The sequence below is a fragment of the Camelus bactrianus genome, chromosome 19, assembly GCF_048773025.1.
Source record: "Camelus bactrianus isolate YW-2024 breed Bactrian camel chromosome 19, ASM4877302v1, whole genome shotgun sequence".
NCBI lineage: Eukaryota > Metazoa > Chordata > Mammalia > Artiodactyla > Camelidae > Camelus > Camelus bactrianus.
In genome coordinates, this window is record NC_133557.1 from 6,893,312 (window position 1) to 6,911,820 (window position 18,509).

General features: G+C 46.2%; 1 protein-coding gene across 9 annotated transcripts in view; it reads left to right on the forward strand.

Annotated features, from left to right (window-relative positions):
- The window catches only part of SLC23A2 (solute carrier family 23 member 2), a 112,012-nt gene extending 97,254 nt beyond the window's left edge, over positions 1-14,758 (forward strand). For all 9 annotated transcript variants that reach the window (XM_074346958.1, XM_074346959.1, XM_074346956.1 and 6 more), the window contains 4 exons: positions 4,910-5,039; positions 5,698-5,835; positions 8,382-8,477; positions 10,092-14,758. In XM_074346958.1, coding sequence (XP_074203059.1) covers positions 4,910-5,039; positions 5,698-5,835; positions 8,382-8,477; positions 10,092-10,324 — 597 coding nt within the window. In that variant the 3' untranslated portion in view covers positions 10,325-14,758. The remainder of the gene's footprint in view (positions 1-4,909; positions 5,040-5,697; positions 5,836-8,381; positions 8,478-10,091) is intronic.
- The last annotated feature ends 3,751 nt before the right edge of the window (positions 14,759-18,509 follow it).

Genomic DNA, 18,509 nt, shown 5'->3' on the forward strand with positions numbered 1-18,509 from the left:
GGTACCCGGGGAAAGGGCACTCGTTCAGGCAGGTGGCATTGCCAGTGCGAAGCCCTGTCACAGGATCAGGTTGGGATGCTGCAGATTAGCAAGGAGTCCCCCAGGGCAGGAGCAGAGTTGGGTCCACTAAGAGCAGACGAGGTCCTTGAGGTAACTGAGGACCAGGTCATGTAGGCCTGATATGCTGCCACAGCTGAACGGAGGAGGGGGTCCCTCAGGGAGTGACTCCATCTGATTTTCTTTTAAGGATCATTATGGCCGCTATGATGAACGTAGACCATGATGGGTGGAGGAGAGGGTAGAAACAGGAGACCAGTTAGGAGATGTTGTAAGTACTAGATGAGAGATGATACTACTTGTCATGGAAAAAATAAATCAATCCTACAGTAAAGAATTAATGCAATTTTCAAACTATAGCAGCATCATTCTTCTCTTTCAGATGAAATCTGTTGTGGAGTTAGTGGATGAAACAAGCCGTAGCGAGTCTCTTAGGATGAAGCAGGGCCTGGGTCTGGAGTCCTCCCCACTTGTTTCCCCTCCCCACACCACTCCAAACACAGACACCACAGTCCAGCATCAGCAGAAAGGAGCCTGCTCCTTGGCCTTTCAAATTTACTAGCAGATAAATTTTGTATCCCAGTTGCTTTGGGCCAAAGGACGCTGTTTGCTCAAGGTGTTGAGGAAGGCAGCTTGGCCCTGGCCATTTTATGCTGCACAGCTAGACACTGTTGGAACTGGTTCACTGTTTGGGACTGCCTGCGTGAGTCACAGGTCTCCCTCACCTGAGCCCTGTATCCTTTGAACTTGGGTGAACTGGAGCCTTCTAGAACTGTTTAACCTCTTTAAAATTAGAAATCCTCCCCCAGCTCTCCGCAAGATTATATAACCAGATAAAAAAGAAACCTAATACTTAGTTTAGTGAATTGTGACTGCAAATCCAGGTGAGAGGGAGCAGGGCACGCAGGGTGCAAGCCTGACGTGTTAGTTGGTTTTCCTGTAAGTTGGCCAGGCCACCGCAGAGCTCAGCTCCAGGTGTGCTGGTGGCCCCACCGGCTGCCTGCTGCTCCTGGCACATGGCACTTGAGGGCTGCCTGATGGGCACTTCCTCCAGGGTGCCTGAGTCCTGCTGCTGCCCGTGGTGAGAAGCAGATGCTGAGCGCACAGAGCTAAGGGAGGGGTCAAGTGGGGGCATAAGCCGTTCACTCTCAGTTTGCTGCCACAAGCCTGTATGTAGACATGTAACTAATCCAGAATAACGCAGGAGTAAAGGTGCTGTCGATAGAGGGGCTCTTGGGAAAACAGTTTAACACGCCAGCTCCCTTGCTGCGTCCCTTTAAGACACATCACCGCATGATGGAGCAGCATCACTGTAGGGATTAAGTGGTGCTGCTCACTAAGGTTCCCTCCTAAGACATGCCTGGGATGGTTTGGGGGAGTAATTATTGTAACTTGGGTGGGGCCGTCTTATTCTGGAAAGGCACCCTGCCAACATTTTTTAATTGGGCTGATTGATCTTCTCCCTGAATCCCTTTGGACCCACTTCCCCCAGGCAAAGGCCTTGTCCATTTAAGGGCAGTGTCAGCCCTGGGATTGGTTTTCATTGCGCAGACTCACAAGGGGGTATAATCGTGCCCTCTATGCAGGTGTCTTGGGGTGAGGAGGCAGGACTTGCAGCAGGAATTTCTCTGTGGCTTGAGCCACGTGGCTGATGGAAGATCACTGTCCAGGGAGAAGGAAGCATAAGTTCTAGCCCACGTTCTGTCTCTCATCCAGCTGAAGGACTTGGTACAGTCGCTTTTCTGATTAGAACTCAGGTCTGAAATCTGACAATTTTAGATCCAGATGTGTGTTACCCAATATGATGGTCAGTAGCCACATGTGGCTATTTAAGTTTTAATTCGTTAAAATGAAAAATTCAGTTTCTCAGTTGCACTAGCCACATTTCAAGGGCTCCGTAGTCACATGTAGCTGGTGGCTGCCAAAGGAAAGCACAGATACAGAACATTCCCATCCTGTGAAATTCTTTCAGACAGCGCTGGTCTAGACCATTGCATCAGACTTCCAGAGCATACAGAAACTGATCTGTGGCTCTTCCAAAGAATCTGCCTCTTATTTCCTGGCAACTCGACTATTTGCTATCTTTTATCCAGTTAATGGCATTCCATGTACAGACATGGACATTCTAACTACGTGATCAGAGTTGAGGCTGCCTACCCCGTTGTATGTTCTGAAGTTCTAAGGGTTGGATGGGTTGGATTGCATGTACAAGACCTCTCTGCTGAGAGTGTTCTAACATCTGTCCCACAAAGAGGGCCAGCATGACATGGTGGGGAGATGGCTGCTTTGGATTTAGCCCTGGCTCCATCACTTTCTCCCAAAGTGACCATGGGCAAGTTACAACACCTCTCCGAGCCCTTGTCTATAAAGATAGCTTGTAGGTTGTTGGAATTAATATTAGCAGAGAGTCCCAGTATGTGGTTAGATGCACAGCAAACTGGAGATACTGTTATCATATGATACTTAGCCCTAAGTTTATTTCTAGGAACAGAGTAAGCACCATCTCCTCTGGCTGTACTAGCTCTTTGATGGTACCCAGAGGGAGGCCATTTCTCCTCCGCGCAGACCACCTTGTTGAACACTTTGGAAAGTCAGAAATGCAATGTTGATTTTTTCAGTAGCCTGCGGTTCAGGAAGGAGGTCAGAAGGAGGCAGGGAGGTGATTCCAGGGAGTGAGTGGCAAGAAAGGAGATGTGAAGGCTCTGTGTATTCACCAGGAGGGAGAGGTTTCTGGGGCATGTCCCTGGTGTTTGGAGCAGAAGTGTGTGACAGGCACTGGGTTAACGTTTGTTGAACAAAGAATGTGGCTTGGTTGCTGCTTTTTGGGGACAGCATCTAAGGCAAATCAGCCTTCCGTCCATGCTTCTCATAAAAGCTCCTTTGTTTCAGGCATTCCTGGGGCCAGCGTGGCTCTGCCCTAGTGGGAGGTAGTCTTTGCACAGGTGGTTCCCTCTGGTTGCTCTTCCTCCAGTGAACTTTTACTCAGCCCTCAAGACCATCTCCAGGGAACCTTCCCCGACTTTTCAGAACTTCTCTTCCCACTGGACTCCCACAGGACATAACAGTTGCAACAGTACAATTATTTACTCATAAGCTTATGACTTACTCATCTTTGTATTCACCACTGCCCCCCCTAGTCTAACAAATGCTGGTCACATGGTAGGTCCTTAAAAATGTTTACTGCAGAACAAGCTGTAAATGAAAGGCTTCCTTATCATATACTACAGCCAAGCATACCACAGTTTGCTCCATTTGCCAGTTTGCATTGACCCTTTTCACTGCTTCCCTGCACTTGGTGCTTCTGTAGTGGGAGGAGCTATAAATGAGGACAGTGGAGGCTGGCCTCCGGGGTCAGCTGTGACGGATTCTAGCTAGACAGCTCAGTAAAAGCTTTGACTCATATTCTTAACTTGACCCTTGGGCCCACTGAGAAGCTGTTGGAAGCTCCAGCCCAGCGTCATCCAGGAGAACATAGCACAGTAGTGGAAATGTTCCACCCCTGCACTGTCTGCTGTGCGAACCCCTAGCCACGCATGCTACTGAGCACTGAAAATGTGGATAGTGCAGCTGGGGGACTGAATTTTTTAATTTGTTTCATTTCAACTACTTAAGTTTAAGTAGCCATCTTTTCTTCACCGTAAGTCGAGCAAGGCCCTGTGGACGCCACCCCAGCTGTTTCTGGAACCTCTTTTATCCAGTCTGTGCCCTCGAGGTGTCTTCTTGGGGGAAACAGCACAGAGCAGGGGCCAACAGTGAAGAATTCTTGAACCCAGTGCCAGCCCCATCTCTCCTTGCCTGAGTGACAGTCGCTAGGAAGGCAGAGATCAAGCTTAACAAATAAAGTTGAGACCGCATGAAAAATCCTCTACCTGGTGCTACAGAAGTCCAGAGTTGGGAGAGCCTAGCCTTGGAATCAAGGAAGGCTTGCAGAGGAGGTAGCATTGGGGTAGTACTTTGAAAGATGTGTCTGAGAACTGGCCACAAGGGGTATGAGCGCCAGAAGACTTAGGCAGGGAACTGACCTCCTAAATCACAGTGTTAGAAAGGTCAGTCTGTCATAGAGAGGACAGGTGCGCAGAGGAAAGGCCAGAGGCAGCCAGCTCGGATGGGGGGCTGCCAAGTACCCTAATACTTGCCAGGGGCCTCATTTAATCCCCAAAGCAGAAGGACACTGCTCATTGTTACGGAGCTGAGGATCCTGCCACCCAGAGGCGCTAAGCCCATCACACAGTTAGAGTTGCAGTGGGGACAGGAGCCAGGCAAGTGGGTTCTAGAATCGGCACTCCTTGGCCTCCAGGTTGTGCCACCTCTCCTGAGTAAGACACCAGGAGGAGAGGAAGTTCCAGAAATGTCTGGGGGCTCTGTCTGTTTTAAGTGCCAGAACTTAGAAGAGAAGAGGAGGTAAAGTGTAGCTTTTGCATTTGGGACAGTAGGAGGTCATCCTGGCCATTGACTGTGGGCATTAGAAACCCGGACTTGAGCCAGGAGCAGGTGCACACTGAGGTGACATTGCCCAGGGCTCAGAGACCTGAAGGCTGAACCCCAGGGTCCCTGTAGTCAAGGGGAGCAGAGGAGCCAGCCTCCGGCGAGAACCAGATGGGGTGGGAACACGGAGAGGTGATGGGAGTCTTTTTATTCTGGATGTCTAACAGTAACTATTTATTGCAGTCAGTCCTCATTGTGAAATGAAACTGACCCCTCTTAACTAAAAGTTTGAAGAGTAACCTAGATTTTGTCTGCGGATTTTGTCACGTTTGCCTGGGGCGGGGGTGGAGCGGGGCTGAATGGAAGTTTGTGCTGTCAGAGGACCTCGAGGTGACCACCCTTCTCTGCCCTCTGGTGTGCCCCACAGGTTGGCAGTCGGCGGGTGATCCAGTACGGCGCGGCCCTCATGCTCGCGCTGGGCATGATCGGGAAGTTCAGCGCCCTGTTCGCCTCCCTTCCCGATCCTGTGCTTGGTGCCCTCTTCTGTACTCTCTTTGGTAAAATTCCATTTCCTTGATAGCCAGCTTCCTTCTCAGGTTCCTTTTCTTTCTTCACATTTGCTAAGGAATCCCTTCAGTAAGATTGAAGGTAACAATAAATTTCTATCTTAAAATACAAACAGGATGTACCTTAAAAACATAAAAACCTGCATCACTTTCTGAGTTGAATTGATGTTAAAGGTAGAATAATTGAACTAGGAAAAATCAGATTAAATGTTAGTCCCCCTAGTTGGTATTTCTGATGGATTTAACTCAAGTATCTTCCCCTCTATGCCATTAAAAACTGACCATTTTTACATTGGGACTTGATTTGAGCTCTGTGCCACTCAGCTATGGTAATCAGGGACTGAAATTTGGGTGGGTTCCCCAATGTAATAGAAATGTTTGTATACAGTTTTTTAAGGGAGAACCAAAGTCCAAAGTTTTCTGCCTGGTCTAAAGAAAGCAGAGTGTGATGTTTATAATAATAAGCCTGGGCCGAGGGTCGTTTGGACCAGAGACCCAGGTGGTCCTGTGTCCTGTGTCTCCCGACTTGTTTCTGATGGGACAGAGAGGGGACATTGTAGGGAGCCTGCCTGCGACAGCCTGAGTATTTCTTTGTCATCCATGCCGTGGGTGAGCTGATGGAACTTGTGGTCTGATGTTTCCTCTCCAGGAATGATCACAGCCGTTGGGCTCTCTAACCTGCAGTTCATCGATTTAAATTCTTCCCGGAACCTCTTCGTGCTTGGATTTTCAATCTTCTTTGGGCTCGTCCTTCCAAGTTACCTCAGACAGAACCCTCTTGTCACAGGTAGGGAAAACAGGCCTCAAATCTTGCCAGGGAGTTGGAACCACAGCCACCAATTCGCAAAGAGCTCCTCACCAGTCGGAGAGGACTTTGAAACTTCAGGAATAGTTTGGTGACTGTCCATCTGTGTATTTCATTTAAATCCCACTTTGCTGAAGTTTATCAAGAAGCCCTTTGTACTTCCCACAGGGGCTGGCCTGTGCATGTAACTGATGTGCATGTTAAGGGCTTTCTTCCTTCCTTCCTTTTTTCTTTTTAAAACCAGGACCTTATCCTTTGGGAGAATACCTATGTAAAACCTTTTGATTTTTTGCACTAATACTGTATTAAAATGTATCATTGCTTCAAATTCAACTTCATACACTTTGCAAAACATGTTTTTCTGCTGGGATTACAGCTACTTTGAGTTCAAGAGAAACCTTTTTTTAAAAGTTCAACATTTTTTATTGAGTTTATAGTCATTTTACAATGTTGTGTCAAATTCCAGTGTAGAGCACAGTTTTTCAGTTATACATGAACGTACATACATTCATTGTCACATTCTATTTCGCTATGAGCCACCACAAGATCCTGTATTTATTTCCCTGTGCTACACATTACAATCTTATTTATCTATTCTACATTTTGAAATCCCAGTCTGTCCCTTTCTACCCCCTGTCCCCCTGGCAAGAGAAACCTTTTTAACTCCTTTTTATTTTAGAACCCAAATGTCACGAAGAACGAACAAAGGGGGAACAGCTTTTGCTGCTGACATGATATACAGAATTGGGGACCATAATGTGCGTGTGTTGAGATAAAATTAACATAACATAAAATTAACCATTTTGAAGTGAACAGTTCTGTGGCATTTTAGTGCATTCACAATGTTGTATAACCACCACTTCTATCTAGTTTCTAAAACATTCTCATCACCCCAAAATAAAATTTCATACCTATTAAACAGTTCATCTCTATAACCCACCTTCTTCCAACTCCTGGCAACCACCACTCTGCTTTCTATGTCTATAGATTTACCTATTCAGGATATTTCATATAATGGAATTATAATATGTGATCTTTCATGCCTGGCTTCTTTCATTTGGCAGAATGTTTTTGAGATTCCATGTTATCTCATATATAAGTGTTTCACTCCTTTTTATGGCTGAAAAATATTCCATTGTATATATAATAATCTGTTTATCCATTTTTCCATTGATAGACATTTAGGTTGTTCCCACCTATTGACTGTTGTGAATGGTCCTGTTACGGACATTGGTGTCTGAGTACAGTCAGTTCTCATTCGTGGTAGTTGTGTTCCGTGAAGTCATCGTGAACTTGGACTTAGCAGATCCTGAACCATTGCTCCTGGGGAAACACAGCCAACAGCGCTGTAACGCACGCCTGAGTGATGCTCATCTGTCACACACCTTCTCCATTTAGGCGCGTCATGGCCGTCTAGCAGTTAGGACACTAGACAGCACAGCTGCACGATACATGAGGCCATTTTAAACAGCGAGATCACCGACAAAAATGCACAAAAACTCAAAAAAAAAAGTGCTACTGCATGAGTGCTAAAAGGACACTGCTTACAGTCTGAAAGCTGAAACAGGAAGGCAGAGCATTACCTTGTTTGACCTCAGCTGGGAATGTGCGCGTGCGCCAGGCGGCCGAAAGTTTTCACTGCTCTGCGCACATCCACGGAGGACGGTGGCAGCACCACAAGTGCTCATTTTAGGTTTGCAAGTAAATTTTAGTGTGTAGGCGAATTCACAGAGAATAGAGTCTGCCAATAATGAGGACTGACTATATTTGTTTGAGTGCCCATTTTCATTTCTCTTGGGTATCTTCCTAGGAGTAGAATTGCTGGCTCACATGGTAATTCTGTGTTTAACATTTTGAGGAACCACCTAACTGTTTTCAGTAGCAGGTGAACCATTTCACATTCCCACCAGCTCCGTGGGGCACAAGGACTTCTGTTCTTCACATTCTCACCAACACTTGTTCTTTTCTGTTGGGGAATCATTCTATTTTTAAATACAGAAAGTGTCTGAACATCTAATAACAAAATTCTTCCTGCATTTTACTTCTTAATATATCACATTTGTGTGATAACATCTTTATAAATCAAGTTGGTTCCTAATTAAAGCAGCTAAGCACTGATTAGTAACCTAGGGTTCTGAAGCCCTTTATTTGGTTGCTCATCCCACAGATATTTTTGTTGTTTTCTTTGTAAATTTTTCAGCCTTACAACAGTCATCTTTTATAGTGATTTTTTTTTAATCTGCAAACAACACCCCCAAAGACGTCACTGTTTATTACAGGGTTGACTTTGTTAGATTGCTCTTCTGTGAACATTGTTAGGATCTTTTATGGTAACTTTTGATTATTGTGGAAAGTATTCGTAGTAGTTTAAAATGTTACTAGGAAGAATTTACGCCCACACGCACAACAGAAGTTGATGGTTTCGTGCACTGCATTGTCTGGTGATTAGTGACCACCCCAGTGCTCCTTTGTAAGTCAAGGGCGGGTCTGTCTGGACTGGCAGTGACCTGTTACTGTGTTATTTTTAGGGATAACAGGCATCGATCAAGTACTGAATGTTCTTCTCACAACTGCTATGTTTGTTGGAGGCTGTGTGGCGTTTATTTTGGATAATACCATCCCAGGTATGTGCTATACATCAAACTTGCTTATTACACCTGTGACTCACTTTTTTGCCAAATGAGTACGGGAAGAAGGAAGAGTGAATCAGTTCAAAGCCATCACCGGTTAAAACTGTCTTTCCTAAAGTGATGAAGATGACACTCCTAGCCACCTTTCATGAATCACTCTTTTGCTAATAAATGTATTAGTTTTTTGGGTTTTTGGTTTTTTCCTTCTTCCTGAGTTACTTTTAAGAGAAAGCAAGTAAATTCCTTGCATGTGGTGAAATGGCAGTGGGATGCCTTGAGCACGCTCCAGGCTGCCTCCCCTTCCGCACAGCCTTGTCCGGGGCCGTGCAGCTTGGCCTGCGTTGGCTTGTTCACACACTCCTGAGCCAGCTGCCAACAGCCAGCAGCATTCTCCTCCTTGAGGAGCCTGTCCTTTAAACGAGTCATTCCGAAGACAGGCTGCTGCTGGGACTGGTGTCTGAGAGATGTCTAGATGCGGCTGGCCCTACAGCACCCCTAGCCCTTGTTTCACAGCTGGGTGCATTCTATGCCAAGTGCTGGGTGACGGGCTGGGATGTGATGTGGGCCCTGCCTTGTGCTTTCCCAGCTTCCTAGAAGAGGCTGCTTTGTACTGTTGTAAAGTGCTGCCGTGGACGCACTGGTAGATTTGTCTGCTGTCATGGGGGTGTTTATTCTTGAGCTTGAAGGCTTTATTGAGATTTTTCCCCTTAATCTACCTTTAAAAAGCCTCAGTCAAGAAGAGGTTACTGGGGAAACGAGAGATGAACACATCTGGCAGAAGAAGTCCCATGCACGAATAGATGGGAGGTGTTAGATCTGTGGGAGGTCAGTACCATCTTCTGTCTCTCCTAAGTCAGCACTGACTGAGAGAGAGGCAAAGCAATCAGACAGAGGGAAGTTACAGTCGGTTTTGTTACTGAAATGCCCATGGGAGGGCATAGCTTACATGCAGGAAAATAGTGAGGTTCCTAAGCACTGCACCACGGGCTCGCGCTCCTCACCCAGGCTCAGGCAGAGAAACGTATTGCCAGGGCTCCCAGGCAGCTGAAAGCAGGCGCCAGTGCTTCTGGCTGCACTGGGAAGATTTGTGAAAAGGAGTCCAGGAGTTGCCGAACTCTGGGTCCAGACCTCTCTCCCTGACTCAGCTGTCAGGGTACAGAATCGCCTGGATTGTTGTGCCAGTGGAAGTTCATCCTCACAGGAGCACAGCCAGTGGGGAAAACATGACAAATGCCCCCCCCAACACACACACACACACACACACACACACGAGAAATGGAGCAACGCGGTATAAAATGTGCTATGTCTGGATGCGGGGCGGGTGTGGGTGTGCAACGACAAAGTGCTGAAATCATTGTAAGGTGTGATAAGGACTCTGGGCCCCATTTTGTAAGATCAGATTTGCGTTTGAAGGAGAAGTGGTTGTTTTGAGACATGAGTGATTCTTAGATCTCTGGTTTGGGCATCAGCTGCTGCCTGGGCGCTCCCTGCTCTCGTCCCAGCCGGTTCAGTCTCTGGGACAGCGGTAGTGGGGAATCTCGATTCTTGGTAGAACCGCTCAGCTAAACATTCCATTGCTTTGTTTTCGTTTCGTTGTGTGTTCTGCAGGCACTCCAGAGGAAAGAGGCATCAGGAAATGGAAGAAGGGTGTGGGCAAAGGGAGCAAGTCTCTCGATGGCATGGAATCCTATGATTTGCCATTTGGCATGAACGTTATTAAAAAGTACAGATGCTTCAGCTACTTACCCATCAGCCCAACCTTTGCAGGCTACACGTGGAAAAGCTTCGGCAAGAGCGCCAGCAGTCGGAGTTCAGATGAAGACTCGCAGGCCACAGTATAGCCGTAGCTCGCCCTGTGGCCTGGCCACAGTGAGGCATGAATCTGTAGTTCCTTGCTAAGTAACAAGCAGTAACATATATGTTTGTATATCTGCATTTACATTCTCCACCCCAGAGCTAAGACAGATTACAAATAGCTTTTTTTGTTGTGGGTTGTGATCATGTCTAATACAGTGTCTCATCTGTCTCCTTACTTAGGCCCTTTGCCCTTGAGAGCACCCATTGCTGGCTATGGTCACTGAATTTGGAGTTCCTTTCCTCTTGTGGGAATGGCTGTTTGAAATCCACAGCGATTCCTTGTTTTCAGTCCCCTTCTGACACCCTATTCTGGCTTTCTTACAAGCCCCCTCCAGGGTCCAGGAGCTTTCTGTCCCTGGAAGCACTAGGTCCTGCACCTGCAGAGACCTGCTCTGGTCGAGGGGCAGTTGCCTTGCATTGTCACAACTGACTGGTCAAATGTGATTCTGTGTTCCCTGATGCTCCTGTAGGAGGGGGCTACTGGCCGATTGAAAATGGTAACATTGGTACCCTATGCCCAAATCTGTGCATGGGTAAGGTCTGTACAGGTATTAGAATGAAAACTGGGATGGGAGGGGAAGGGGAGGTACCTTGAAACCAGTATCTGATTCTCAGCTACACTTTTCTTGGTGCCACCCTGGCCCAAGGCAGGCCAGCACATCTCATGCTGGCCTCTTTTTCGCTAGTAGCTGAGACACTCTATCTGGCATTTATCACTCCTGGCTGGTGTGGTGGGTATACATGCCACAAGGGCACCAAGTAGATGTTTATGGAAGTCTTGGCTCTGCTGTCATGTGGATGTCAGTTATTGTTGTGTGTGTCTATAATTACAAGATTTTATTCCTATTTAATGTTATTGACTAAAGCAGATTTTTGACATCAGTGTTTTTTTCCATGCATCCCTCTTACCTTACATCCCTATTACTTGTCCCTCACCTCCTATTCCCTATTAAGGAAAGAACCAGCATTTGTAAAGCTGTGGACACCATCAGGGAAGCTTGTTGTCATGGCTCTCGAAGGCCAGTAACCATTATTGTGGTTGTGTTTTGTATTGCTCGGTACCATGAAAGTGTAAATACTGTAATGCTTAATCTATTTATCAAAACTGACTACTGGACCAGAGCCCAGAAACCATGGGTTAAGTTATCCGTGAATTTGTTTTGTGAAGAAGGGAAGCCGGGGCAGGTAACAAGCAGAGCCGCCACACTGAGTGGTCCCGCGTCCTGGTAGATCCACCCCTGCAGTTCTGCCACCAGTCATGTCTGGCAGTTAAGGCTTAAGGCTTAAGGCTTAAGGCTTAAGGCTTTTCCGTGTGTTGCATGTTGAATGTCCACTGGATCTTGATTTTGCAGAGAAGATTAGATCCCCTGGCCAAATGCTGCCTTTGTTATTTAAGTTATTGCTGAAGGTGGTGAGAAAAGCAACTGAAAGGCCCCCTCTATTGAGTTCTAATTAATAATATTAAATTCTTTCTGACAAAAATGACTTTTATGGAGTTTGGTTTGAAATTTTTCAACCAAAGGAAAAGCCTGAGTGACCTCATTTCATGAGGTTGTGCTTCTTAAGTGTTTGTTTTCTGGCTGAACCTTGGATGGCAGAAGGCATTCCTGTCTCCAGCAGCAGGCCTGGTTCTCGGCAGCCTTGTGTCCACGGGGTGAATTTCCTGCCCCCCGCCCCCCACGGCTGGCTCTGCTTCACCACGCGGAGATGTCTTTGGCAGCATTATTGTGTCTCTGCAGCCTCCTTGACTCCTGGAAAGTTTGGGGCTTTAAGGCGTATTCTGGCAGGAACATTTCAGAGCCACTGCATTGTTTTGCCAAGACCTAACTGCAGATTAAGTAAAAGATTTAGATTCTAAATTTTAATGTGTATGGTATGTTTTTTGACGTGTATTTGGTGCATAGTTACTTTAGAAGCACACTGGTTAATGCCACTTCACTTGGGAAGCCCGCAAGGCTGACAGCCCTAGTTGTCACCCTAGGTGGTCTTAGTTCCTTCTGTTTGTATTTTGCCTGGCATCTCCCAATTTCTCTCCCCTGAACAATGGGGAAAACTGTTAAACATCTCAGAGATTTGCAATATTCTAGCTCTAGGTGAGCAGAAGGACCAGATATCCAAATGAAGCCTCTGAACCATTAGTAATTCAAGAACAAGTTCCCCATCAGCTTAACTTGACCCAGGCATTTTCCCTCCTAGTGGGTAACATTCAGGGTAAGTGCTTCAAACATCTGGAAACTCATTCCCTTCTGAAAGCCCTCCTTGGCTGGGCTTTATTGGGAAATTTCAAATCTGCTGTCTTGGGGGGGATGTTTTCTGCAAGCCTTCAAATGTGCAAAGAAGCCCTTTGTCCACACCTCCTGTTGGAAGGAAGGTTTTCGCCCTTCTCCTTCCACTGGGGCCAACTTTAGATTCTGTGACCGAGATGGGGGAAGGGGACAGAAGGTTTAGGAAGTGGTCCTCTTACTAGCAGATATGCTTACAGAATCAATCTGTAATTGAAAGAAAAATGTATTCAACTGTTTCTTGGTTTAAGTCCACACCCAAAGGGGAGGTTCTGGGGGTCATGGTGGCCGTGCATGGTCTGCCTGAGCTTCTCCCACTTGCATTGCTGGGGCCATGTATCCACCATGCCTTGGCCAGTAGAATGTTTTAAAATATTTTGAATGTAAATGTCCTTGGGCAGGGCATTCAGTCTCCAATTTCCACAGTGAACGCTTACCCACCATCTTTACATTTACGTTGGTGATCCTGGTGTAAAAAGTAAAAACTATAAGGGCAGTAGATGCTGCCCTGTCACTGTGGGGACAAGGGAGAACCTACCACTGGTTTTTTATAAAATATCTGACATGGTTCACAGAATAATGGGAAATAGCTCCAGTCTTTGTAGTCAATATGCTTTCTCATTCTCACTAGGGAATTAAACATAGATTCACTAATACAGAATCTTTCTTAAGAGGGTTTCAAATGTTAAATGATAGTAAGTTTCTTGTGATTGATCAAGGCAAGGGAAGTGGCTTCACCAGGCATCATGGGTCCTGATGGTTTCCCGTTTTCATGGTAACAAATTCACACAGGATTTACTTCATACTGTAGAATACTGACTTTCATGATGACAGCTTGGTTTATGCATGAATATTACAGTATTTCCATATAGTAAAATAACATTTCTACCCAGGATAATAGTCACAGTTTTCCAGGGAGGGAATGAAAATATTCATGACAATGTCATGTGATGATAGAATTTCTCCATTGATGAATCTCTGGTATGTGTGTATACTTTATTTACCCATGTGTATGTTTTATGACCATGAGCTAAGTTGTTCTTTCTTTAATTCATGTCCTTGCTGAAGTATTGGTATTAGCAACTTAGACTTGAAGTTGGCAATTGTAATCGTCCGTGATATTGATGCCACAGAGTGGCCAGGCCAGATAAGAGACGAATGAGGAGCTGTGGCGGAAGCCTCACTCCGGAACCTGTCTGGCGAGAGCAAAGGCAGCACCCTGCAGGCGGTTATGCTGGGCGTGCGCACTCAGCTGCAGGCAGCAGGCCTGGCGTGGCTGTCGCTGGCCCCCGGTGTGCTCACCCAGCCATGTCCCCAGCCGCCCGTCCCCCTCCCCAGGCCTGAGCTCTCCCAGGGCCCGCTTCTCCAGGGAGCCACCCCTGGGCTTTCGGGAAGTGCCTGGGGCCTCACATGCTGTGCGTGTTGTGTTGTGTCCCCTCATGATTTTGATACAGAGACTGGGACGGTTTCCACCCTCCACCCCTCCTGCAGTCACAACTGGAAGTGTGTAAGTGTGTAAGAAGACTGCCTGTTTTTGCCAGCGTTCAGCCTCCGCCCGTGGACCCACGAAGCACGGGAGCGCTGAGGATCCCTTTTCCGCAACCTCACACATTCCTGTCCTTTTAGGTTGTTGTCCACTGTACCTCATCATCACTCCACCCGGGTGACATCCAGCCTCTTTAGAATTGCTCTGTGTGTTTCCCAGCACTTAGGACCCCTTGGGGCCGTCTCACTGACAGTCAAGTTAATACCCTTTTCATTCATTCGTAACAACCTTTGTTTGACATGTTAACACATTTCTGACTGTTCTTAAAACAGTGAGGATGCCTATATTTTCCTTAAGTTTTCGTGACTGACTTTGGCTATATACCTTTCTGGGATTCTGTTTGTTTTTAATTTTTATTTTGCATACTGAGGGTATTTGGGGTGGGGTTGTTTTTGGAGATGTGTAATTCTTTTATGGAGTTTTTAAGAAGAATTTTCATATTGTTTTTCTAACATGGCTTCATTAAACGTTTAAGTATTTTAAAAATATGTAATGTTCGGACCAGATGTTGTGAATAATAGTAGAGATAAAGCTATTTTATTCTGTATTTTTAAAACTGTTCCGTACAAATAAAAGCTCTCCTGGATGGAGTTCTGCTGTTCACGTGCCTTCTTTGGCTGGTCTTCAAGAAACCTGCCGTTGATTAAAAGCCATCACCTAGGAGAGGGAAAGTAAAAATTTCCAACGAGTTCAGCATTGCCAGGTACATTAAAGACTCGCTGGAGGCGTGGAGGGTGTAGCTCAAGCGGCAGAGCGCATGCTTAGCATGCACAAGGTCCTGGGTTCAATCCTTGGCACCTCCTCTAAAAATAAATAAATAAACCTAATTACCTCCCCCTGCGAATTAATTAATCAATGGAGGAAAGCGGTAGCTGGAGTATCCTCGGCCCCCCACACCTAGACCACGGTGGGAGGGAGCCGAAGGGGGACCTTGGTTAGGGAGTGGACTCCTGCTAGACTTTGAGGTGAAGTTATGAGTCTCTTATTAAGTCAGTGACATCTGGAGGCTGGAGACCTTTTAGGGACTGATGACCGGAAAGGCTGTTGTGGCCACGCAGTGGACTCAAAGTCTCCAAGAGCAGCCTCAGGCCCTTCAGGCCGACCATTTAGATGGGGACAGGAAATGCTGAGGTGTGGGTGCCAGGAAAGGCTCAGAGCCACGCCTGAGAACAGCTAGTGACAGCTCTTGCTCCAGTGGAGGTTAAAGGTGCGTCCAGAGGTGCTTTGCTGTATTTCTTACTTTAGAGCCGACTTAGGGCTCCTTCATCCCCATCTCTAGCCCCAGTTTGTCCCTGGCCGCTTGGGCCGGAGTAACCACTTCTCACTCCCATAGGGCATGCACCCTGCTATCTCCTGTTCCCAGTGTCCTGACCTGTGAGCCACTGCTGGGCAGCCGGTCACAGGTGGAATGGTTTACCTGACAATACATACATGCAGCAAATATGTGTGAGGTATTTAAAAATTAATACCCATGTTCTTACCGGCAGCCAGGACAGCAGCACGTTTCAGTACTGAAGACCTCCCGCCCCTACCGCATGGGCCTGCCTCCTGGTACATCCCCGTCCTTTACCAAGAGAGAACCACGACCTGCGTTCGGGGTTTAGCCTTCCCTTGCTTTTCTTCACAATTTTGCCATATATGTGCATCCCTGAACAATTTACTATTGAGCTTTAGTTTTGCATGTTTTTGGACATTATGTAAAAGGAATGACACGGTACATGTATTGTCACATTTCACTTGCTATTGTGAGATTCTGGAGGAGAGTATAGCTGAAGTGGTAAAGCACATGCTTAGCACGCATGAGGTCCTGGGTTCAATCCCCAGTACCTCCTCTAAAAATAAACAAACCTAATTACACCCCCATCCCCCCCACACAAAAAGTTATTGAGAGATTCTTTCACGTGGGTTCGTAACTGTAATGTAGTTCATTCATCTTCGCTGCTAGCTAATAAAATTTTAAGAGTAACAAGACAAAGATCACTCTGAAAGCTTCCGGAGAGAATGAGCAAAAGCAAAGCCCTTTCGAGCTGAGATTCCCACAGACTCCAGATTCCCCAGCAACAACCCTTGTTGGTGAAGTTACATTCTTAAGAACCAAAGGAAAAGAACTTTGAAGTTAGAATTTTAGGTCTAGCCACTCAAAAGCCGCCACTCAAATACTTTGGATGAAGTGTTTAAACATGAGGAAAAACAAAGCAAGAAAGCGCTGTAGGAGGTTACGGAGAGAAAGTGGAGCAATAAGTATCTGGGTAAACTTGGTGTCTTGGTCTGTCCTGGTTGCTCTCAGAGAAAACCGCAGACTGAGTGGCTTAGGAACAACAAACATTCCTCACAGTTTCGGAGGCTGGAAATCAAGGCGGAGTAGATTTGGTATCTGGCGAGGCCCTGCTTCCTGGTTCAGAGACAGCCATCTTGCTGTGTCTCCACATGGGGGAAGGGGCAAAAGGTCGAGCCCTTTGAGGCCTCTGAGGGCACGAATCCAGTTCACCAGAGCATCAACCTCATGACTGAATCACCTCCCAAAGGCTCTACCTCTTAATACCAACACACTAGGGAGTAGGCTTCAATGTGTGAATTTGCAGGGAGAGGGCACAAATAGTCCGTAGCACCTGGTTATTAAAAAGTAGCAAAGGCCAATTTGCAGCAACATGGATGGATCTGGAGATCGTCACTCTAAGTGACGTTAGCCAGAAAGAGAAAGAAAAATACCATATAATATCACTCATATGTGGAATCTAAAGAAAGAAAAAAAAGAGGACACTGATGAGCTCATCTACAAAGTAGAAACAGACTCATAGTAAACAATATTATGGTTACCAGGAGGAAGGGGGTGGGAAGGGATGGATACATTTGGGCGTTTGAGATTTGCAAATGTTGGCCACTATTTATAAAAATAGATTTTAAAAAATGTCTTCTGTATGACACAGAGAACTATATTCAATATCATACAATAGCCTTTAATGAAAAAGAATATGAAATGAATGTATGTACGTATATGCATGACTGGGCCATTGTGCTGTACACCAGAAATTGACACATTGTAACTGACTATACTTCAATTTTTAAAAAAAGTAGTGAAGGCCAAAGGAAAGGAAAAATATCCCTAATGAGGTCAAGTCATAATTCCAAGCCATCTTAACTTGGTGATAGGGGAAGGAGCAGTACCAGGTTCAAAAGTGTGGCTGTGATTGTTGAAGGCTACAACACCTGATGTTCAGAAGTTGATAGCATCTTAGAAGTTGTATGAAAGTTTCTAAGCACTTTGACAGTCGTTTTAGTTGAATCTAAAATACTAAGTATCTGGCTTGTATTTTGCATGTCTTTAATTCTAGAATCCTATGGCAAAAAAAAAAAAAAAGATTGTAAAGGATAGGGAGGTTCAACTTACAAAGAAGAGTCAATTTTAAGCACGTACCAAATCAGATAGCCTCAAAACTCATGCAGTATAAATGAGAGAACTACAGGAAGAAATTGGTAAGTCCACCTGGCAGTGGGAGATTCCAACCCTTCCCTTTTGGTAAGTCAGGCAGACAAAAACTAAGCGAGGCCAAATGCAGAGTTTATCTCCTCCTTTCAGCTCTCTAAACCTGAGACACAACTGTCCTCTTAGGTGGCGGCATGGAGCACCTTGAACTTGTGAGAGCTGATGTCTTCAAGGGTCCATATCAGGGTGTGTGGTTGGAGAAGGGAGAATAGACCACCCACAAGGTCGCAGGTTATGGCCACAAGCAAATACGTCACAAAGCCCTCTGGCAGGCTTTGATAAGCTGATGACTGTCTGTTCTAAACCTTTCTCCAGACCTTGTCTCTACGTTCAAGTCCCTAAAGCCAACTGCTTACTTGACCCCACCATGGGATGCCTCTCAAACTGGAGACAGCACCTTCCTTCTCCTCCAGCTGTACTGCACTCCCTCGTGATTCCTCCTAATCTGTCATCTCCTGTATGCGATCTCTCATCAAACCCCATGGGTCCTGCCTTGCAACTGTCTCCTGAATCCATCCCCTTCTCTGCACATCCACGGTTACCTCTGGTCACACAGATTAGTGTAACATTGAAAAGCAGTTGTATCACTTTTCTCAATTATTCACCCACCCGGAGTCTGCACACTTTGATATGCAGCTCTGGTTCCTCCTACCAGAGATGGAGTGGACTTCCCATGCCTTGGCTTTGGACTTGGCCATGTGACTTACTCTGGCTAGTGGAATGCTGAACTTTCAAAGACTTGAAATGCACTTGTGTAGTGAGGCTTGCTCTCCCTCGTTACCCCACGGGTCTCTGGAAGATGAGAGAATATAGAACATAGTGTCAGTCCCGCCGCGTGAAGCAGCGCTGTCGCAACT